General features: G+C 45.9%; 1 protein-coding gene across 1 annotated transcript in view; it reads left to right on the top strand.

Annotated features, from left to right (window-relative positions):
* ARHGAP31 (Rho GTPase activating protein 31) overlaps nt 1-16,567 on the top strand; it is a 60,046-nt gene extending 43,479 nt beyond the window's left edge. The window contains exons 6-12 of the mRNA XM_040571367.1: nt 67-212; nt 1,617-1,815; nt 3,544-3,668; nt 5,951-6,010; nt 6,668-7,294; nt 7,647-7,960; nt 8,836-16,567. Coding sequence (XP_040427301.1) covers nt 67-212; nt 1,617-1,815; nt 3,544-3,668; nt 5,951-6,010; nt 6,668-7,294; nt 7,647-7,960; nt 8,836-11,304 — 3,940 coding nt within the window. The 3' untranslated portion in view covers nt 11,305-16,567. The remainder of the gene's footprint in view (nt 1-66; nt 213-1,616; nt 1,816-3,543; nt 3,669-5,950; nt 6,011-6,667; nt 7,295-7,646; nt 7,961-8,835) is intronic.
* The last annotated feature ends 5,587 nt before the right edge of the window (nt 16,568-22,154 follow it).

Below are 22,154 nucleotides of genomic sequence, written 5' to 3'. Positions count from 1 at the left end.
TCCTCATTCCCAAAGGCCTCATGTGACAATAATTCTGGCTACTAGTAAACCTCTTTCCTGGTGCAGGTCAAAGGAGATAGAGGCTGTTGGCTGCAATGGGGATGCAGCTTTCCTGGAGGTGCGAGTCCAGCAGTTGGTGATAGAGTTCATCCTGAATCACGTGGATCAGATCTTCAGCAAAAACAGAAAAGCCAGCTCTGCAGAGAACATTGGTAACAACCTCCCCAAACCACCCTATGTGTCACTTGCCCTGTACTATAGCTCTAACTGTATCCCCTTCCACCAATATTTCAAAAGCATCAACACTTAGAATGCTCACACACTCCCCCAAATACACCTTGATCCCAATCCCTCACTACCCTAGTCCTTCTCATCCTCATCTCCAATATTTCTGGGTACTAGTCTCCTCCAGTGTGCTCCCAGATTGCCCTATGGCTCATTCTTCACATGATCTCACGTGGCTTAACCCCTTCTTCAGAAGGAAGACCACCCAACTAGCTTCTCAGCCTGGGCCTAAGTTTCTCTCTAAGCGCATCAGCCACACTCTTGGTTCTGTCAGGCTTCCCCACATATAATTTATCATACCAGCGATACCTGCCCTGCAGCCATTGTATCCATCCAACTCAGAGGCCACACTCCCAAGATAAAACTTTTGCTTGTGTTTTAAAAACTTCTGTCTTGTTCTTGGAGAAGTTCTATGAGAAGTGATTGATTTATTTTTACTGGGACTTCAACACACTTGGGAGATGCTGATTTTTTTATTTAGTGACAGGTTTGCTGTCAAAATTCTTAAAAGGCTGAGAAGTGAGAGGGCTTGGAACCACAGTGATCTCACATCATTTCAGCAGTATGTGTCTTCCTGTTATACACACTGGGAAGACACCTGCAGAAATGATAGAGTAACCATGCTTCTTCTCTCCAGCCCTGTGTCAGCTCATCCCATCCACTTTTTCCTGCTGGCTGTCCCTGGAGCCTGCGGTTCCAGCGCGGTGCCCTGTTCGACCTGCAGCACCTGTGCTGTGCTGGTGCAGGTGCCACTGCTATGCCCATGTTTATGCCCTGGCAGAAGGCAGGGAGAGAGGAACTGTGTTCTTACTGCCACCAGCAGTACGGCAAGACATCGATTAGCAAATTCCAAGCCTCCTGGTTGTACTGCAGGTACTCCCCGTAGCCCCAAAGGGAAGGTATAGTAATGGTGGTTTTTAGAGCAGTCCCCCTTCCTAGAACAAAAGAAGGAGAAAGATGTGGAAGTGAGAGGGAGAATGAGGCACCAGGCTTGGGTGGGGACTCAGCTGCTCCAAAACCTGGGGAGGAAGGAGAATGTATGCATTCTGGTGTTTTTCAGGGACGCCTCTTTAACACCAGTGCATCTACAGCAGGGGCAGCAAGCCTGTGCAAAGCAGCCTTTGGCTGGCAAGTGTGGCCCCTGCTGGGAATGCGCTCAGATGGATAAGGTTGCTGGGGAGATGGAAGGCTTATCTGACAAAAGCCTCTCTCTCTGCACGTGCTGCTCCTTTTCCCCCTCCGCAGGAGTTGTTCCAGTCAAATAAAGACACAAAGCTCTTGCTCTCGTCTCTCCTCACCCCGGGGCTGGAATGTACTTTCTTGCTTTTCAGAGAACGCACCAGTTGTGAGAAATCTGTCACTCCCCTCGGCCTCCCTGCCGATGAAGCTGGTGAGCCTGGAAGAAGCGCAGGCACGGAGTCTGTCGGCCTCCCACCCTGCTCGGAAGGAGAGGAGAGAGAACAGCTTGCCTGAGATTGTCCCTGTAACCGGCTCCCTCTTCCACACAGTTGTTGACCTCCCTGACAGCAAGTAAGTGCCAAGAAGAGTGTAAAGTGTGAGTAAAAGGAGCAGGTTCCCCAGTATGATTAGGAATGAGACTTCTCTTAGTGTGAAAGCCGCACACCTGCACACATGAATTTACAGCCACCATTGAGAGAAAATTGCATATTCTTCTCAAGAGGCACAGCTGCTCCTGAGAAGCATTTCAGTTGCTGGATTCATAGCTCCACTAGTTCTCGTCCCTCCGTTAGGGCAGAACATCCTGCAGGAGGAATTAATTGTCTTTGCGACCTTGTGTGAGTTCAAGGTTTGACTAAACGAGGGCTGGGCAAGGAGCAGGTCCAGACACTGCTCTCATATGAGATCCACCTGCTGGTAGCTTGTCCATAGCGCACCTGATGGTACTGACCTGCTCAGCTTCATCCTTCTCCACCTTCCTCTCTGCTCACAGCCAAACAGCAAGGCAAAATTTCTCCAGCACGAGATATTTACACAGTGGCACCTATGTTGACAAGAGTCCAATTTCAGCTTACATTGCTGCAGTTGTTGGCACTGGTGCCCGGCCTAATTATTTATCTATTGGTCTATCTATCTGTTAATATATGGCTGCTTGACTGCCTGGTTCTGAGAGATTATAGCCTCTGCAGCAGGAGACTCATTAATCTACTGACCCATAAAGCACCGTAGCAAAGATATTTCTTCACACTTGATATATTAAAGGAAAAATGAGCTGTCTAATAGAATACTGGCAAGAAGATAACCAGTTTAAAACAAAAGGGTGTATTGCCTGTCTACAGTGCCTTTTCCTTTCTCACTTGAAGAGAACAGTCCTATCACTAAGATGTTAACACTCTTCGTAGGACTGATTTGTGCTCTTCTGAGTACTGATCTGAAAGAAAAGCAGAACTATGAGAAGGGGTAGAAAACCAATTTTGGAGAGTGAGACAGGGAGGTAAAATGGTTCTTGCTCTTGAAGATTGAAGGAGGAGTCAGAATGGGTATGCGAAGGAACTGAAACAGAGCTTCATGCAATAATATTCATAGAAGAAAATTGGCTTCAGGAACAGCAGCTTCTTTCTGTTTAAAGCTGGGCTTTCCGAAAAGACACAGGGAACTGGCATCCCACTTCCTCTGACATTTACAAGAAATTGATTTAATTCCCTTAAGCCTCCTCCTTTCAGTTATTACATTATACTAGCATATGATCAACACTCATGATTAAATTCAGATTGACCTGAGAAGCATTAATAGCCATTTGTATTAACAGATCCTTTTATTTTTGCAAATTCATAAAAACTATAAATCATGAGGACTTTAAAGGATAGCTTCGTGCACCAGGCAATAGCACACATTCCATCAGTTCTCTGGAATTTATCTTGCATACTGTCATCAAAACCTATCTAAAAGGCAATTATTTCTTTACTGTGTTACAAGACAGTTCTAGCCCCAGAAACATCTCCTTTCTGGAGGCAGGCATGGTTGATCACTCAATCACAGTTGCTGTAGAATGATGCCAAAGCCAACTGTGTGAAGAGTTGGCTCAGGTGTCTTTCCATCCTTGACATGGTTAAATCAGCAGTACAGATAAATCACTTGCAGATAAGGGAGAGGTGTTCATGTAGCAATGCCTTGCATATACTAGAATTAGAAGAGATTTGAGAGGAAAAGAAGGGAAGTGTTCAGGGGAAAGAGTTCAGGGACTTTTATGAGATTCTGAAAAAAACAAAAGGGTAGCTCTATTTTTTTTTTTTGTTCCAGAAGAAAGTTATCTACCAAGTCCAAGAAATGGAAGTCGATATTTAACTTGGGCCGTTCTGGCTCAGAATCAAAGTCTAAATTGAGTCGAAATGGGAGTGTCTTCGTAAGGGCACAGAAACTCTCTGGTAAGAACACACTTTTCAGTTACATATTTCTCTCCACAGCTTCTCCTGTGGCACTGATAGCACGAGGCAACCTGTATCCATGTGACACTAATGTCATTAGACTTGAGATAGTTTAATGGAGTCATGTTTGTTGCCTGGTTTCATGAACATCTTATTTGCATGTGATGGCAAAAAGCACCCTTAAGGATGATATGCCAGGCAGCTACAGCAAATATTCCATTTTGGTATGTGATAAACAGGCTCCCACTGCCCAGCTGTCGAGCCTGGGGACTAGGAAATGCTACGTGGCATATTGGGTTGGATTAGTCCACTCTTCCAACCCAGCCAACTCCTTACATTCCTTACACAGCACTGGGTGAGCGGCTGTCCTACCACAGGGCATTAAAGAACCAACTGTCTTCAATGTCTGTGAAAAACAAGGAGTTCCTATGGCTCCTAGCTCTCAGCACATTGAGGGAAATGATTACTTTTGCAACATTTACAAGGGAGAAAATGTCTTTCCTCCTGACTGGAATCCTAAATTCTAGATTCTCCTGAGCTGCAATATCTTTAGTGCTGTGCTTCCTAAAAAATTACCTAGGAGTGCCAATTCCAAGTGTTCAGAAATGATGACTCAACTCCTAAAAATCATAGAGATAACTTTAAAGTAATCATGATTTGCTTATTAAAAAGAAGATAAACTTGTGATTTTTAAGATAACTTCATGATTCTAGGAGTTGATGTTTGAAGGAATACTACCAAACGTCTCAAGACTTAAAATGGTTAGTGTTGCCAACATTACATAATGTTGCCAACCACATATAAGAGAGGCTGTCTTTGGATCAAAGATAAGTGTGAAGCCAAATGCTGGATCCAACTTTCTTTGGACACCTGCCTTCCCCCTGTGTTTTACATGTACAGATGGCCTCACACAGTGTCCATGGCGGACCTCAAAATAGCTCTCCATCCTATTTTGATCATGGGATCACCTTCTCACTTTGATAAGGAATACTCTGTCCCAAATTAGTACTAGCCTAGGGTTGCCTGGGAATGTTTGGAGCCCAGTGATTGTCAGGGCCGAGCCTTTGTTCCAAGCACAGTACTGAGTGACAGGAGGTTGTACATTTTCACCAGCAGGACATAAAAATGCAGAACCATGCAGAGATTTAGGCATCAGAGCAGTGCTTTGGAGAAGCAATGCTTTAGCGCTGCCATGTTGTATTTTTGTGTACTCTCTGCTTACAGCATAATGTGGGGAAACAGATGAACTTGCTGTTGAAACTCAGCACATGCTTTAGCACGGTTTTTGTCCATGCACACAAGTCTGCAAGTCACATAAAATGTGAGCTCCGCAGCTTGAATTCTGTTCCTCTGGGAATGCAGAGCCAGTGCTCAAGACATCATGCCATATGAACATGAAAGGTAGCCAGGACTCCATATAAATGCGAAAGGTAGCTGGAGTTTCTCCCGTGCTCAAGTGAAAGTCTTAGAAGCCTTAATTATATAAACAAATAAAGTCCAACAAGCCCACTCACTTTCTGCCTTACCTACTTTGTGCACCATTGTAAACAGCGAAGTTTGCTCCCAGATGTTTTCCAGAGCTCCCAGGATAGTTTTTGGGCTGCCAGAAACTAACTTGCTGTTCTTGCCAGCTACTTTTCCCTCCATCTCCCCTTTCAGAGCAGTAACAGTCACATGCTTCCAAAACCTCTTGGGAACAGACCTGTAGAGTGTCTGGTGACAAATGGCAGATCATGTTTGGACAAGTAAGCCCAGTGAGGATGACCAGGGAATAAGTTGCTTACTGACCACATAATTTTCCTGCTGTGCTTGCTGGAGGCTGAGCATGCTCATGCCAGCAAGAATCTGGGGATGGAACATGAAAATAACCCAACATTTACTATAAGGAATGAGAAGTGGGAAGGCATTTATGCCAGTTTAGTTAAAAAGTCCTCACAAGCAATAGTCTGGCATGATTGGGGAGGGCAATGAGACAAGGTGGCTTTGGGGATGTCAAACTGCTTCAGAGTGAAGATGGCGTTGACTGGCTGGGTTAAGTATAGCTCTCCACATGTCTGGCAGGTGCAAAGCTGTTGTTAGCACTAGTGGATCCCCAGCTGTGTGGACAAGTGTTGTGGGTAATAAGCGGCATGGTGTGGATGCAGAGGGGGAACGCTCGGAAACAGAAAATAACCTTGATGTCTGTCTGGCATGTCTGTCTATATTCAGCTTTTGTTCTTTATGGGCTGAAGCCTGCAAAGCTGCGGGATATGAAGCCTGTTTCTAAAACTCATTTTCCACAGAAAAAGCAACCATTCGGCCCGCAAAGAGCATGGACTCACTGTGTTCCCTGCCAGTGGAAGGTGAGACATCAACCACCTATGCAGTAAGGGTGAAGGGTTGCTCCTCTGCCCTCTCAGCTCTCCCCCATGCTTGCATATATGTTGTGGTCTGTCTTTTCTTATCTAACCATGTTGTATATCCTCATGTGCTTATGCCCCAACTGCTGACAAGTGCCCTCACCCTTCTGTGCATGCATTTTTAACCTTCAACTGTGTCTTTTGTGTTTGTGTGTGCACCTGAGAATTATCACTGTGCCTAGCTGCATCTTTATTAGCAGTGGGATTGCTTTGATTTCATTCTTGGTTATTCTGGTGGGCGCAAAGTTCCCTTTTACAAGAAAAAGTATAAAGCAATTAAAAATACTCACAACAAACCAAGAAAGCCCTGAGCTATGATCTCTGTGGGCAATGTGTGCTAGCTCTAGACTTGGCTGCATCTGATTGAGAGTGGCCTCTAATAAAAGTCCTAGATGATTTCCAGTGGAAGGCATCCTATTCAGCCCTGCCTGCCTAGTTTGAAGGAGTCGCAGGGCTACAGTCCCCATCCCTCTGAGGAAATGTGGGTGTTCACCAAGGGCAGGAGCCATTCCTGGAGGGATGAAGATGGGCTCCTTGCAGAGGAAGGCTGCTGCTAGTGCTTTGCTTCCCACTGATTGCCTTGTATCTTCCCTCCTCTAGGGGAGGATGAAAAGAGCAGATTCAAACGAGCAGTGACTACTGGAGGTTTTTTTGTCCCAGTGATGAAAATGCGGACTGGAGGCACAGGCAGCTCATATGACCTCAGCAAGGAGAACGAGTGGGAGCGGGAAGGATCTGCCATGGGGGCAAAAGGAAGCTCAGAGCTGAGTGGAGACAAAGCTCCTTGCCGGACACCACAGGCAAAATCACCCCCCGAGCAGCTGAAGGTCTTCCGAGCAGCAGAGGAGGCTGAAAACGAGCAGACTTCCCCCAAAGGCGGTCGCATGTTCTACACCTCTGAAACAGCTGCCAAGTCAGGCTTTCCCAGCAGCCTCTTCCCCTTGGAGGCCTCCCCTCGGCACCAGAGGAAAGCCCTGAACATCTCAGAGCCCTTCGCTGTCTCTGTCCCGCTCCGGGTGTCCGCAGTCATCAGCACCAACAGCACCCCGTGCCGTGTGCCCGCCAAGGACAAGCCTTCCCTCTCCAGCCTCGAGGAGCTGTCTGCCCTAGTGCCTGAGAGTACAAGCCCCTCGGCCCTGGAAGCAGGGAGCCACACAAGGATGGAGCTGGCTCCGGAGAGGAAGGAGAAGCCACCGGGGCCTCTCCTGCCAACGGGAGTAGCCCGAGGTAAAGGCGTGTTGAGGAGAGCTGTGTGGAGCCCATGCTGGGCTAGTGGAGGTACCCTGATGGTTGGCTGCAGTGGCATGGAGGTGGCTCCAGCCTGCCCTCGTGGCAGGAAAGAGACCAAGCAGTGCCAGGGCTGGTGTTGGCCGCTGCAGATCGCGTTGGCCCTTGCAGCAGTACTGGGGCTGGGGAGGTGGGTGTCCTTACAGCAACGCCCTGTTCTGCCCGGAGGAAGCTCTGCAGCTTTCTTTGTTCTCGCTGGGCCAAAATCGCACTGCTTCATTTCAGGGAGCGCTGCCAGGCACATGCTTTCAGTCACAAGTCGTTACAAAGTTCATTTGTGTTTCTGATCCAGGCTCTCACCCTGAGGAGCTGGTGGCAGCCAGGAAACCCGAGACATTAGAAACTGCACAGCCTGCAGCAGAAAATCAAGAGATGTTATGTGGGCAGAGCAGCAGCACCAGCAGCAGCAGCAGCCCCCGGCAATCCTCAGAGCAAAGTCCCACCTTGGAACAAACTCCAGCCTCAGAGGTTCATACAGGGATGCTCCCTGCAGACAAGGCAGAGCAAGGGCAGCTCAAGATGAAGGACGTCTCCCCAGAAGGCAGCTGTGGCCAGCAGGATATCCAGAAGGCTAAGCAAGAGGAGGCGCCACGCTTAAGGGATGTGGTAAGGAAGAAGCCGTGAGAAAAAAGATGGGGGGCGATGTCATGGTGGTAACTGAGAAGCTGTTCAAAATTTCATTGTGTGTCCGTCCATAGGCATGAAAACTCAGTCTATGACCTAGGCTAAGCAGGGTCAAGAATTGACCACGTATTAGTTTCAGTTCTGCTCCCATGAACATTTGGTGATTTAGCTTTATGCAACTACCTACTGTCTCTTCTTTGTTTTCTCTTTTTGTAACTATGACTGCAGTCAGTACAATCTGTCTGCTGTGAGACTCTCCAAATGTGAGACTGTCCAGGTGTCTGATCCTTTTGACCCAGGGTCTCTGAAATCCTCATGTATTTTTGCTGTCCCATTCTGTTGATCTGTACAGCCTGAACATTTCATTTTTTTTCCATTCTCTAGACACGTTTTTTTCCCCCCCTTACCTCCCCTGTATCTCTACTAGAGCTTTTTCACTAAGTTTCTTACAGCAATACTCCTCTCTTGATATCTATTCAAAGATCTGTTCGCCTATATTCTTAAACAGATCATTCATTCCAGTTAGAGTGCAACTTGGGAATGCAGAGCCTCTGGCGAGGACAAGTGAATGGGAAGAGCCGAGAAATGGGCTGAGACATTCCAGCTCCTCATTCACCTCTTTTTTCCAAGTGCATCTTCCCAGGCCTCATTCTGGCTACGTCACAGATCTTCTTCATAAAACCTACTTGTAATATTTCCTTCAGTGGATTGGTGGCAGGATGTGTGTGTGTTTCTGTACCCATGAACATGCTTGTCCAGAAGCCACCCTATCCTAAGAGGGCTGTACGAGAAAAACAGAGGTGTATTTACTGGTAAGTTGTGAGCTGTCAGGTCATGGCGTTTCTTCTGTTTTTCAGACTGAGGAGGACCCTGTGAATGCCCTTCTAGAACCGCTGTGGCCAGAGATACAGCATGAACTGAAAATCATTGAACCTGAAGAGGAGCTCTTGATCTTGCCAGCAGCTGTCCCCAGGACAGGCCCAATTTCTGAATCTTCTTCAGTACAAACAAATAGTTTTTCCTCTGGCCCAGGGCAAAGCCCAACCCTGTCTGAGCAGAAATCTGCAAGTGGAACGCCACAGACCACAGATCAGGTGCCTTTATTTGGTGCCATCAACGTGGAACGACCAGACAGCCACCACAGCTGCCAGTCTGATGTGGCTGCACAGCAGAGCTTTGCTCCAGCCCTACCCAAACAGGGTACTGTCCCGACTGGCGCAGCTGCCTCGAAGAACCACCACCCAGTGGTGGAGGACAGCATGAGTGAATGTCTCGCTCCTACCCTGGACTGGAAGCTTCATAGTCAACCAGAAATTAATGAGATTCCCCCAACAGATACATTTTCTCTTTCCAAAGGAGCATGCTCAGAGCCAGAGAAAGAAAAAGATAGCACTTGCAAGCTGCAGAAGGAAACTGAGGGTCATGCCACAGTCCATACTCAGAGTGAGAAGCCCGAGATAATGCCTGCTGATGGAAGGGACACATTCTCCTCCAAGGAGCTGAGTGGAGCTGGAATCCAGGAACTAAAGGAGGGCAATGCTGTTAGCAGAACTCATGATGCTGGTGAGCAGGATGACGAGGATACCTGGACAGACAACGTGCAGAGCTTAGAACTTGTGGAGCCATGGGAGGATCATCAGTGGGTCACGAGCCCCCTCCACTCCCCCACCTTTAAGGACATTCAAGAGAAGACAATACCAGAGTTTCAGCCACAGAGTCAGAGATCAGAGACAGGGCTTTCTCTTAGACCACGATTCAGTCGCAGCCTCTCCCTGGATAGTAAAGACACGGTGATGAGTCTGTGGACTATCCCATTCCCTTTCATAGATGCCCCTGAACAGCAGCAACCTTGCAGTGACATCTTGCCAGCGTCTTGTGAGCTGCCTAAAACACAGCCCATCTCCCCCTCTAGTTTGGGCAGAGCTAAGCAAGATGAGAATAGCACAAGTCTTCCTGAAGAACCTCTGAAACCTGAAGAGCTGGGATATCCCCTCGGCAGGGAGGAAACACCAGCTAAGCAAGAAGAACCCTCCAGAATCCCTCTTTCAGAACCAGAGGAGAAAAAAGTGGATGTGAGCAAAGAAAACCCTTGGAGCTCAAAGCTCGAGCTGTCTTTGTCGTACCCAGATACCCCAGACTGTTCTTTACAGACAAAGAACACAAAGGAGGAGTTGCCCATATCTCAGGACACTGCCCTGGGAGGAGATGCTGTTACCAAAGCATTGTGCTCTGCCACTGAATCAGGTCTGAGTAATAAAGATGAAGAAACACCTCGTAAAGTGAAGACTAGGCCATCGTCCCTCAACTTGGATACACTCCTTCCAGCCCCAGATTTCTTCACTTTTGAGGGCCTGGCCATGCCCTCCGCCACTGGACACCACCTCTGTGGGCAGAAGGAAGTGAAAAGCAGTGACTCTGTCCCATCCCTGCCAACTGCCTGCCCTGCTGCGGGTAAAGGTGTTCCCTGGAGATCTCCTTTCAATGCCCACATGGATCTGGACTTGGATTACCTGGCAGTGGCCCATGCCACCACCGGCCGTCGTAACTCTGCCCCTGTCAGTGTGTCGGCAGTCAGAACCTCCTTCATGATTAAGATGTGCCAGGCTAGAGCTGTGCCTGTGATACCGCCTAAGATTCAGTACACCCAGATCCCCCAGCCCCTGCAGGCTCAAAATGCTGCTCCCCCAGCAGAGAAGAAGGAGGCAGAAGCTAAGCAGGCTGGCAGACAGGCTCAACGGGTGGCATGGGGCCATCTGGAGCCCCCCAAGAGTCCACAGACAGAGAAGAAAGCCAAGGCAGAGAAAGAGAACAGTGACCCAGCTCAGAAGGACTCGGCCTTCCCTTGGCACAGCAGCCTTGGATCTCCACTGGAGCCATCTCAATCCAATCATAACCCTGGCCTGGATGCCCCCATTTTGCGCCGAAAGCGCACTTCTGAGGGGGAGACAGCTGAAGATAACCCACAGTCCTCGAAGATGGAGAGGCCATCAGGGTTCTCCAAGCCTTCCTATAGATCTAGGCCCGGGAGGCCCCAGAGTCTAATTCTCTTCAGCCCCCCTTTCCCCATTATGGACCACCCCTCCTCTTCAGCAGACTCCAGGGTGCTGTTATCACCCATAAGGAGCCCCACTCAGACCACCTCTTCGAGCCCCATCTGTGGCGATCTGTCTGAGACGTCGCGAACAACACCTGAGGGGGTGACGCTGAGGAACAAAATGACCATCCCCAAGAATGGACAGAGACTGGAGACTTCTACCAGCTGCTTTTACCAGCCACAGAGGCGCTCTGTGATTCTGGATGGACGAAGCGGGAGGCAGATTGAATAGCAACAGCTTCCCTTACTCCTTTTCTGTGGTGGATGGGATGGCAGTGTCTACACCAAGACCAACTGTTTCCATTTTGCTGTTGTTATAACTGTTTTGTGCAAGGAGGACCCAAATCTTTTACCATTTCCTGCAAAGCATTTTGCTATGGAGGGCCACAGTCTTTTTGTCTTGCTTTTCCTTCCCTTTCTCATCCCTTTGTAGTCCCTCACTGTCTTGCTTTTTTGTAAACCAGTCCCAAGGAACTTGCCTTTCCTCGTTCTTGTTATCTAACAAGCCCTGTGGAAGTCTCATCCTTTCTACAGAAAAAAAAAAAAAAAAAAAAGGAAAAGTAAATCTTGGATAACTGAAAAAAATAGAGTGGGGGGAAACTGTTTTAAAGTACTGCAGCCCAGGGTGCAGGGGCAAAACATCTGCTGAGGAGGTAAGTTCAGATGCTTGGGACCTCCTTCTATCTTTTCGCAGCAGCCATTGAAGGACCATGGCTCTCTGTCTCTGCTGTCTTTTTTTGGAGAGCATAAGTAAACAGCGTAGGAAGCCGGGGATAGCTGAAGAGGAAAGATGAAGCTGGCATGAGCAAGTTACAAAAGGTGTGAGCTACACAACGATGTTCCAGTGGCAAACATACAACCTGAGGGCACTTCCTCCAGCTTTTCTCTTGCATCAAAGATGTAATCTTTCCACCATGTGTGAGGTCTGGAATGAAAGCTGGACTGGAAATGCCTAGTTGTTCTTTCAGTCTTCCAAGTCCTGATCATGTTTTTTTTTTTTTTTTTTTTTTTTGTGCTCAGCCACACCTTTCTTTGGCAGGCAAGACTTGTGTGGCTGGGGAATGAGTGTCCATTGATAGAGACTTCTCAGGCTGGTATCAATGGAAGTGAAGATAAAGTCATAACAAAGGCCAGTATCAACTATTTTCATCATTGCTTAAAGCCAGGTGACACTTCTGTAACTATCTCCAGCTGTGCTCCACACTGCCAACAGCAGAGAAAACCAAGAGGATCTTCTGATCTGCATGTCCTTGGGCTACTGCCCTCCTGCACCCTGACCGATGTATCTTTGACCCTTGGTCTTTCATTGCCACTGTGTGGCATGTCCCCAGGTGCTTCTTCCTCCTTCAAACTTCCTGTCCTTATGATTTTACGTTGTTTCTTTGAGAGCATGGCTGGCTTTCACCTCCCTGCCCCTCAGTGCTTTCAAATTGATTGAGGGTATGGTAAAGAGATGGGGGACTTTGTGGGACTGTAGAACAGATCGCAAACAATATCCTGAGAGGGGGATCTGAAGTGAATTAAACTCTCTCCTGAAGGGCTGTTATCATTACAGGCAAATACATGTTCATATAAGCAATATATGCTGTGGGAATAGAATTAAAGCTTCCTTTATAAAGCCTCTAACTCTGAGTTAACCACAGGTTCATCTGTTGCCTGGTATGTGACGGTGGGCGATTGCAAAGTCAAGTACAGCCCATGCTGTTTCTGAGATTTAAATGTCATCAGTGGCTAGGAGGAGACGGTGTTACTACCAGCACTGAGATTGTCCCTGTAATGTGCTTGCAGGGCCCATCATTCGTGGAGGTGTCTGGGTCTGTAGGCTCTCTGATGGGTATTATGGGCTATAGTTTGAGCAGTAACTGGGCATCTGGTAGGAAGTGCTATAGCCACCACAATGAGTATCAGTCAGAATTTCCCAGCGGATGTATGGTTAGGGCTTTTTCATAATGTACTGGCATTTTAAAATTGTTGGCAAGCTCAGCTCATGAGCTCTTGGTCTGTCCTGAATGTGTCACTTAATTAGTGTCATTGTGGCTGGAGGGCCCGGTCTATACACTGCTTTGTCTGCACACTTTGATTGCTAAGGGGGAGAGGTGCCAGAGTACTTTTGAGAAGCTCTGGGCACACAGATGCAAGGAATACATCTTCAGCAGAATTTTATCTTGCCATATCCAAAGGGAGGGTGAAAAAACAAGAGGGCCTTTCCCTGTAACAAGTTGCTGTATTTGATCCTCCCCATTGCATGTCCCACTTGTGTGTAATGCAGTGTAGGAGGGAACAGAGCAAAGGACTAAGTCCATGCTGTCAGTTTGGTTGAGGGAGAATATTATTCCTGGAGTTCTTGTTTGGGTCCATGCTGTCTCACAGATGCCAGCCTCTGCTTTACCTGGGCAAGCTGTGGACGGCCAGTTCAGCATATGCAGCTTCATGACAACTGTATTAGCCTTCTAGACCATAAAATGCCTGTGCAGCCTCCCATTAAAACCAGGGGTTTGCCAGTTTTCCATATTCCTCATAGTACAGCTCTGTGTTGCATTTAGATGGCATCCAAGTGCTTTTCTTACTGCCTCACGGGAAAGCTTTTAAACACCATGGCTAGAGTAATGGCAAAGGACTTTGGAAGGTGTAATACAAGGTATCGTGGTAAGGCTTTACAGAGAGCAAAAGTAATGGAAATGGTGCCCAGATTTTTTGGCATCAATAAAACAGTTTACTTTGGGCAGGGATTTATATTTTCTCAGTTCCTAGTTGTGACTGCCAAGGCATCTGGAATGGAGCCAGCCAAACTCATAAAGTAATGTGTCAAAAGAAAAAAAAATGTGATGAAACCTCGGCACCTTAAAACCATTCTTTCTTTTCCTCCTTGATCTCATATAAGCTGATCTATGAACAAGAAATGAGGTCTGGCAATTTGTATATAATAAACTGCCTCAACTCTTAACAGTGTTCCAGTTAGTAATAGTGCTTTTGGCATAATTGGTGAAGTTCCTGCAAGAGAAAATTATTAGAAAATTATATATAATATTAAAGGTCGACCTCAACTAAAATCTGTATCCAGACTGTAATTTTTAAAGGTGTTTCAGAATTTGAGCTCAGATCCAGGTCCTGGATTTTAATTAAGCAGAGATTCTGTAACAAGATCTATATTTTGTAGCTTGATCACAGCTGTATTTGCAATTTCAGATCCAACCTGCAGCTGCTGTATCAAACTTCCAAGATCCTAGCCAGGTGGACAGAATGCAGGCACATCATGATAGCTTTATGGTTGTAAGGGGACTTGTATCACAAGAGCAGAGATAAGGCCCCAGATCCTGCAGAGCTGGGAGTAATTTCTTTATTGCACAGATATCACCATGCCCAGCTCCAGACCCAAACTTCTGCAGAGTTTCTAATGATCAAGGGTGGGTCTGTGTTGGTACTACAGTTGCAGTCAGCTTCAACAGCCAAAGCTTGATAGTTGGACAGAGCCAAGAAACAGAAGCTGTCAACCATTGAGTGGTGCTGACTGTGTGGTTGGAACCTCCTGAGACCCCACTTTACTAAGCCATTCCTGAGGTCAGCCCCAGGATCAGACCTGATGTCATCATCACTTTAGGGTCCTTAGGTTGTTCTCTGCCACTCCGCAGTAGCAGATTGAACCTGAGACTAGAAGATTATCTGAGGTTCAGTGTTTTGCAGTTGTACTTGGGGTAGTACCAAGCTCCTGCCCTCCAGAATGATCCTGCAAACAGTTTTAAGAAAGGATATTGTTTCTTTGATTGTTCCTTGGTTTTGTATGTTTTTCTGTGAAGCATTGAGAGGGATAGGACAGTGTTACGGGAGATGGGCCTGGCCCAGTATTTGAAGTTTTGTGAGATCTAAGTCAATGGTTCTTGGCACTATGGAAAGGATCTTCCTAAACAGACTATCACATCATTTGCAGCTTTGCAAGGATCATTTCAGAGACCTAAAAAAAATCAATTTCCCTGGGACTATGGATGGTTTAAAGGCCACCCCTAAACTTGCAGATGGACTCAGTCTCAATCATGATATCGTACCACCAGCATTTGCTGCTTGTAGACTTCTACCAGTGGGAGACAGGAGAGGTGGCTTAAGTTCACTTATTTTTTGCATGTAATCAGTGGGTTTGTACAGCTTCTGTTAAGTGCAGGAGCATAGGTCAGGGTGAAATGGTTGGGCTGGCAAAGAGGTAGATCCCCTGATGGAAAAGAGAGAGGTGGTTAATGTTAGCCTGTGTGGGAGCTGCCTTATTGGAGAGAGGGTAAGCAGAAATGAGTGTTCTATCTCACCTTATAAGCCACATTCCTCTGGACTGCCTGTCCTATGCTATCACTGCAGAAAGACCGAAGCACTTCTTTTTTTCACCTTTAGAGCTTCAGGGGAACTAAGGTCTGCATCAGAGGGCATTCATAAAGCCCTGCAACATTTTCCCCCACCTGGAGTCCAAAAGGTGCAATCAAAATCTATTTTCTTTCCTAATGAATTCTGAAATGCCTGTAGTGGTGAATATTGTGTTAAATTTATATATATATATATAAAAGAACATTTTATATAAATATATTAAAAAGGAAATGTAATTAAAATGAAGGAATTGTCTAAATGGAATCCTGCACATCTGTGAAACTTGGGCTGATGCATGGAACTGTTTTATGTTGCAACTTTTCTAGCCCTGAAAGTGTGAGATCAACTGGCTGTCTGCCCACAGAGAAGCTAATTAGTTCTGACTGTTTTGTGGTGGGCAGAAGGTCTGAATTGGCCTTCCTGAGCAAGATCTTGTCCTGGGAGAGGAAGGATGACATCAGGGGAGACCAGAGTGTAAAGACTGACTTGGCTTCCTACCACAAGCTTCTCCCCAGTCCTTGAAAACACAGCCATCTGCTGGAACATAGTCCCTTTTGGGCATGCCCAGGTTTTGCAGTTGTCTCTCTTGCTTCTCTCCATGTCTAGAAAATAACCTCTAGGGCTGGGGGAGAAGCTGTAGCTGATCACAATTCAGTTTATCTTTTTCTCGCTCCTAATCAATGTAAAGGCTTGGTGTTAACTACTTGTGCTCCAAGCAAGGCATGGAAAGCTTGCCACTAAGTTCAACTGGAGATGGAGCAGCACTTTCACAGGCCTGGAAAGGAAGGACGGCAGGAGGCAAGTGCTTCCTGAGGGCTCCATGCAGCAGCCCAGACCTCAGATATTGTTCTTGCAGATACTGGTCTCCTTCAAAACGCTATTTGCTGCCACATCAAGGGAAGGGTTGGAAGTCAGACACTGTGAAAAGGACTGTCCCCATCCCGCTGGCTCTGGTTTTTGATTATTTCTCCTGCTAGCCCTGATGGGTTGTACTTTTTTAAGCTTTGTTCTCTGTGTGGACTTGCCTGTCTTTGTGCCTTATTGCTTAAAAAAAGAAAGAAAGAAAAAAAGAAAAAAGAAAACATTAAAAAAAAAAAAGATGTTTTGCCAGGTCTCAGCCATGAGATTAAACTGGAGTTTTTATAAAAACAGATCTGTGCCCTAGTGATGTTTTGAAATATTTTCTTTCTCCTGGATTTGGTTTATGAATGCAATGTATATGCATTTGCCTTCCTCTGACATGGAGTTTGAGCCCTTCTCTTGTTGTGTGAGTGGCCAGGGCACTAAGCTGTGTTTGTCTGGGTTTTGACTGTGGGGGTGAATGTTAAGGCCTTGATCATACGTATTTCTGACTGGAATTTATGAGGGCTACAGCTGCTCTGCAGCTCTGAAAATGGTGAGGACTTGGAGACTTCTGTAGAAGTACCATTATCGGCAACACTTTAAAATTTCCGAGGGCAAAATTCATCTTTTTTCTTACTATTTCTAGTTCTACCAGGCTGATGTTTCAGTGATGCCTAATCATGTCATAAAATCATAGAATCATTAAGATTGGAAAAGACCTCCAAGATCATCTGGTCCAACCATCCCTCTACCACCAATGTTACCCACTAAACCATGTCCCTAAGCACCACGTCCAACCTTTTCTTAAACACCCCCAGGGACGGTGATGCCACTATCTCCCTGGGCAACCCGTTCCAATGCCTGACTGCTCTTTCTGAGAAGAAATGTCTCCTAATTTCCAACCTGAGAATGTCCTACCATTTAGGACAGGTCCTGTAGAATTCTGCCTTGTCTGCAATAATGCAGAGCAGCAGAGAGTAAGGAGCAGAAACACTTTGGGATCCCAACACTTGTAGAGTGAACAAGAGAAGCTGAACAAGATAGTTTACCATGAAGCTTTTGGTGCCTCATGTTTGGTGCTTTTGATGATATGTAAAGGATAAGCAAGAACTTAACAAAATTATGAATTAAGTTTCCTGGTTCTCTGGATTCTTGAAGAGTCCTCATTGATTCAATCTCTGAGATGTAGTGTGGATGTAAATATTATCTGTCCATTATTCTACTGTGGGGTAAAAAGGACCGAAAAAAAGGCTGGTGTTCTTGTGTTTATAGCCTCCTCGGGCATATCTGCAGTCCAGCCTGCTCTTGTTCCCCCCCAAACAATAGAGGAATCATTAGGGTAAATTTTTTTTTTTTTTTTTTCCTACTCAGCAGCTGAACTCAGAACTTGACTCTTTTCCTACCAGCTTCATGACTGCAATTTCCCTTTAGGAAAATGCCTGGGTTGTGCTTCCTGCTTTCCATGGCAACTGGCACGCACAGTGGGACAGAAAACCACGTCTGTTGAACTCTGCAATTGTGTTAGCCCTAACCAATTATTAGTGCTGTATGAGAAGCAGTATTTTTGTATTCTTTGTGCCACAGAGTCTATCAATGACTTGGCAATAAGACAAGAGGAGACCCTCAAACTGCCCCCAGCATTTCCATTTTAGATATCAAGCAAAAGGGGCGCTACAGACCTGGCCATACTCCAGTCAGCACTGTGCTTCAGCGCAATTTCAGCCAATTCCTTTTGCCTACTTTCCCATCACTATGGGTCTGAAAGTCTGACTCAGGACAAACATCTGTGTAGGTTGTATTAGAAACACCAGTTATAACATCTTCAATACTGTCAGCTAAGTCAAAAGTAAGATTAAGCAAGTTCCCAAGCTGGCTGTTAACCAGGAGAAAAGCTAACCCAGTACAAAGGGAGCTTGATACTTGTGTCTCATACAACCTCCTTGCCACGCAGGAGTCCAGCAGCTCTGGGCAACAGGACGTGTCAAGCTGCTATCCCACTTGGCAGGCAGGCAGTGCAGGGAGGGAAATTCATCCCAGCGGGGGAAACTTAGGTCAAGCTGGCACAAGGCAGCAACAACAGCAAGGAGAACATGATCATAATGGCCAAGATGGAGAAAGGCAGTAAGATATTTGATTACATTTTCTAGCTGAACAGGATTAACTCTTCCAATAACTTGTTGTCTCACATGGGAGCTGCAAAGCTAACACCTGGCCAGGTTCTGATGCCTCCAGAAGTTAGGTAAAACATAAGGGTTAGAACATGAGAGTTTGGTTCATTCCATAAGAAAAAAAAGGTAGCTCTTTTCTCATGTCTTATTTGCAAACTGCAGTGTGAGAGGAACGATGTTTTGTGTACCTAGAAAATCCGTAGGAATCGTGTCCTGCACTTTGGGTCCAGATGCATCTTAAAACTGGACCTGTTTTCTCTCATAGAACATCTGCTACAGGGAGCACATATCTATCATTCAACTCCCTTATCTGAAAAGACCAGGGAATATTTGAATTCTGTGAGAGGAAATGACTTCAAAGAAAATTCAGTAGCTACTTGAGAATGAACCACAAGGAACAGGAACATGAGAACAACCAGAGCTAGAGAAAGGAGAGTAACACATATGATGGTTATTAAACAGGGAAAGTTTCCAGATAAGTAAAACCTGAAAAGGAAGAAGAAAAAAAATGCCTATAAGCTATATGATAGAGTTGAACCAGTCTGGAAAATATCAGGTAACTTCTTTCCCTCCTCCTTCATACAAGTCAGTTTCAGTTTAGATCATCAAAAACAGGTGCTCACATAGTGCTTTACTCACCTTTCTTTTTTCTTTACTGTTTTTTTTTTTTTTTTTTTTTTTTTTTGTATCATGAGATAATTTGTTTTAAACACAATCTGCCAGACAGTGGAAGTAGAAGAGAGATGTAAAAAGACTAGGCAGCTTATTTGCAGGGGTTATCTGTGGTGGCTTTACCTGCTCCAGGCTTGGTGCCATCCACAGTGCCTTTCTAAAGGTGTAAGTTGCTGTACATCGCCTAAGGAAAATGATAGAGATTCAAGGTTTTCAGCCCTGCACTCGCATTCAGTAAGAGCCCCAAGCAGACATAACAGCTTGCTGCTCATCACTGTTTCTCTTGAAGAGTTTATCTCAGCGAGTGAATATGTAAGAACTACAGATGACCTTGCCTATGCTGGAATTTCACCTCGCGTGCAAGCTAATGTTGTCAGAAACACCCTCACCTTTTTTTTTTTTTTTTTTTTTTCTGTTGAGGATAAACCCTCAGCAGTCATCCGCAGCTCCTCACGCAGCAGGCTCTCCTAAAGATAGATGCCAGAGATTACAGGAAGAGTTCTTGCAGGAGGTTCCCAGCATACCACACGTTGCACAGGCTTTCCCCAGTTGCCAGAGGGAGTAGGGCTGCCAAGGGGTAGAAGAAGGAGGCTTCATTTATGAGCTAGTTTTAGGTCAACCAAGTATGGTTCCAATAAATATTTTTTTGGCATGAGTGCCTGTTGTAAGGAATGCGAAAAACGAAGATGCCAGAGCGGTGAGCAGGATGAGAAATAAATCATCTGAGCACACATTCATGCACTGAGGTGGGTAGCTAGATGCAAGCACAGCACAAAGCAGAAAGGCTCTGTACACTGTTTATAACCAGCAAGGTGAGGAGAAATAGGGCCTGAGAGATTGCGTGCAAACAGATTTCATGCAGATGAAGAACAAGTGAGAGGAAAGAAGGAAGGGGTAGGAGAACCTGTTGGAGAAACGAGGACAAAGGCAGGCCTGTGTTGCCCAATGGCCTGAAGAAACGAAGACTTTCAGCATTGCCAGCTACAATTATTCAAGAATTTGAAAGGCTTTGGGTTATGTTTGTGTGTGTATGGGAGGGGAGCAGCTGGGATTTGGGATACTTGTTGGCTTGGAGGTCAAGCTGCTCAGTTAAGTATGAACAAAGGATATTTCTCAGTGAAAATCTGATTTCTCAGAATTAGAATATTACAATATATTAATAATCTAAAAATACAGTTGGTAACTGTGGGAGAATTGAAACTTTTTTCTTTTTGCCAGGAGAGAACTGTGAATATTCACACCCACAGAGAAGAAATACACAGAGAAAATCTGCAAAAACAAAACCAGCCAAACAAAAAATACCACCCAACTTCCATCTGGTAGATTTTTTTCGTCATCTTGTCTTAGTCCAGCAAACTTAGTCCAGTTTCATACGTCTATGGACATTGCCTGCTCTGATGACCAGTTACAGCCATAACCTCCGGCAGAAATCCAAATAGCTGAGAATGATCAGGATTTCTTTACAAGCCACAGCCAACACACGAACCAGTTCACCACCATTCCTGTCATGGACTCCATCCCTTCCTCACCCTCCCCTGGCATCCCAGGTAGGGAACTTGTAGAGATTGGAATCAACCTTCAGAAGCTGAAAAACCAGAAAAAGCTGTGCAGGATTTTTCAAAAGCATGCTCAGCGTCATTCTGCCACCAGCCCAGTCTTCTTCTCCCACCTTAGTTCAAATGTGCCAAGTGAGCTAAAGGCTCAAAAAGCAGAAGGTAAACTTGAACCCAAATTTTATTGGCTTAAACTGCCATTTATGCCATAGGTCAATAATATCATCTGCAACTGGTTGGAGCAGTTAATACTGCAATAGTCTGTTCAAGCTATTATCGGTTCCTCTTCTCCTATAAAATCCTACAGCATTTTCTCTATATTGAGAGCAGTGCTATAATCACAGCACATTTAGATGGTGAAGGAAGAAAGAGACTTCTGGGTCTGAAGTAAAAGACCAGATGAGAAAATAATGTTTGAAGTCAGTTATTACTGTGGTCTTAAAGTTTTCTGCAGGCCATATCTCCAGCCACAACCACACGCAGAAGGCCTTGCTAGTCTCTAACATGTTCCATACCGGTCATGTTACTCATTTTCAGAGCTACTTGGGTTGTAGAAATAACTCAATCAAGAGATCTTTAGGCAGGTGAGAAACTATCCACGAAGGCTCTCATGACTGAGAAGTTATTAGAGGGATTTGGACAAGCCAAAAGGACAGAGGCATTGTCGCTGCATTTTGTCCTTATTCCCCCATTTGTCTCCTGTCCTCTCCCCTCCCCTCCCCTCCCCTCCCCTCCTCTCCTCTCCTCTCCTCTCCTCTCCTCTCCTCTCCTCTCCTCTCCTCTCCTCTCCTCTCCTCTCCTCTCCTCTCCTCTCCTCTCCTCTCCTCTCCTCTCCTCTCCTCTCCTCTCCTCTCCTCTCCTCTCCTCTCCTCTGATGTAGTAGGCAGGGATTTGCAGTTCACAGCAAGTAGTATTTAACTAAGTCTTTCCTGTTGCTGCCTATCCTAGGCAGACACCAATTCTCTTCAGATTTATTTAGATCTTTGTATGATTGTAGCTCTCAGAAACACACACACAAACAAAAGGCATTCATAAGACAAACCCCAACCACTGACATACACAGTCCCCGTGGACTAGTCATGTCCTCAAGTCTCACAAAAAAGCACTGAAGACAAGGCAGTCCTTATAGAAATTGCTGAGAGTCTGGTCTCTCAAAAACCATCACCACCCCACTGAAACAAGACTTTTGCATGTGGTCTCCCCTACTAGGATGGCTGGTCCGTGGGGATTTTCCTTTTCGAAGGCACGCACATAAAGAAAAACCTTTCTGTGCTACCGAGACTTGCTTCTCCTTCAAGCTATTCACCCTCTTTTTCTCCAGCAGTGCTCTAGTGAGGGACTATTGAGCTGCAGACATACTGTAGCACCATACATCAGGGCACTGCATACTCAGACCTTCGGGATGGGCTTACAGGACTACAGAGTGCACTGCCCAGGGTGTCCCAGATACAGGCCTTCATCGTTTCCCCTTCCCAAACACAGAATCATGAGCAAAAGGAAAA

Source organism: Cygnus olor, chromosome 1, assembly GCF_009769625.2.
Source record: "Cygnus olor isolate bCygOlo1 chromosome 1, bCygOlo1.pri.v2, whole genome shotgun sequence".
NCBI classification, from domain to species: Eukaryota; Metazoa; Chordata; class Aves; order Anseriformes; family Anatidae; genus Cygnus; species Cygnus olor.
The sequence above is the reverse complement of the archived record's forward strand: the minus strand, read 5'-3'. Positions and strand labels throughout refer to the sequence as shown.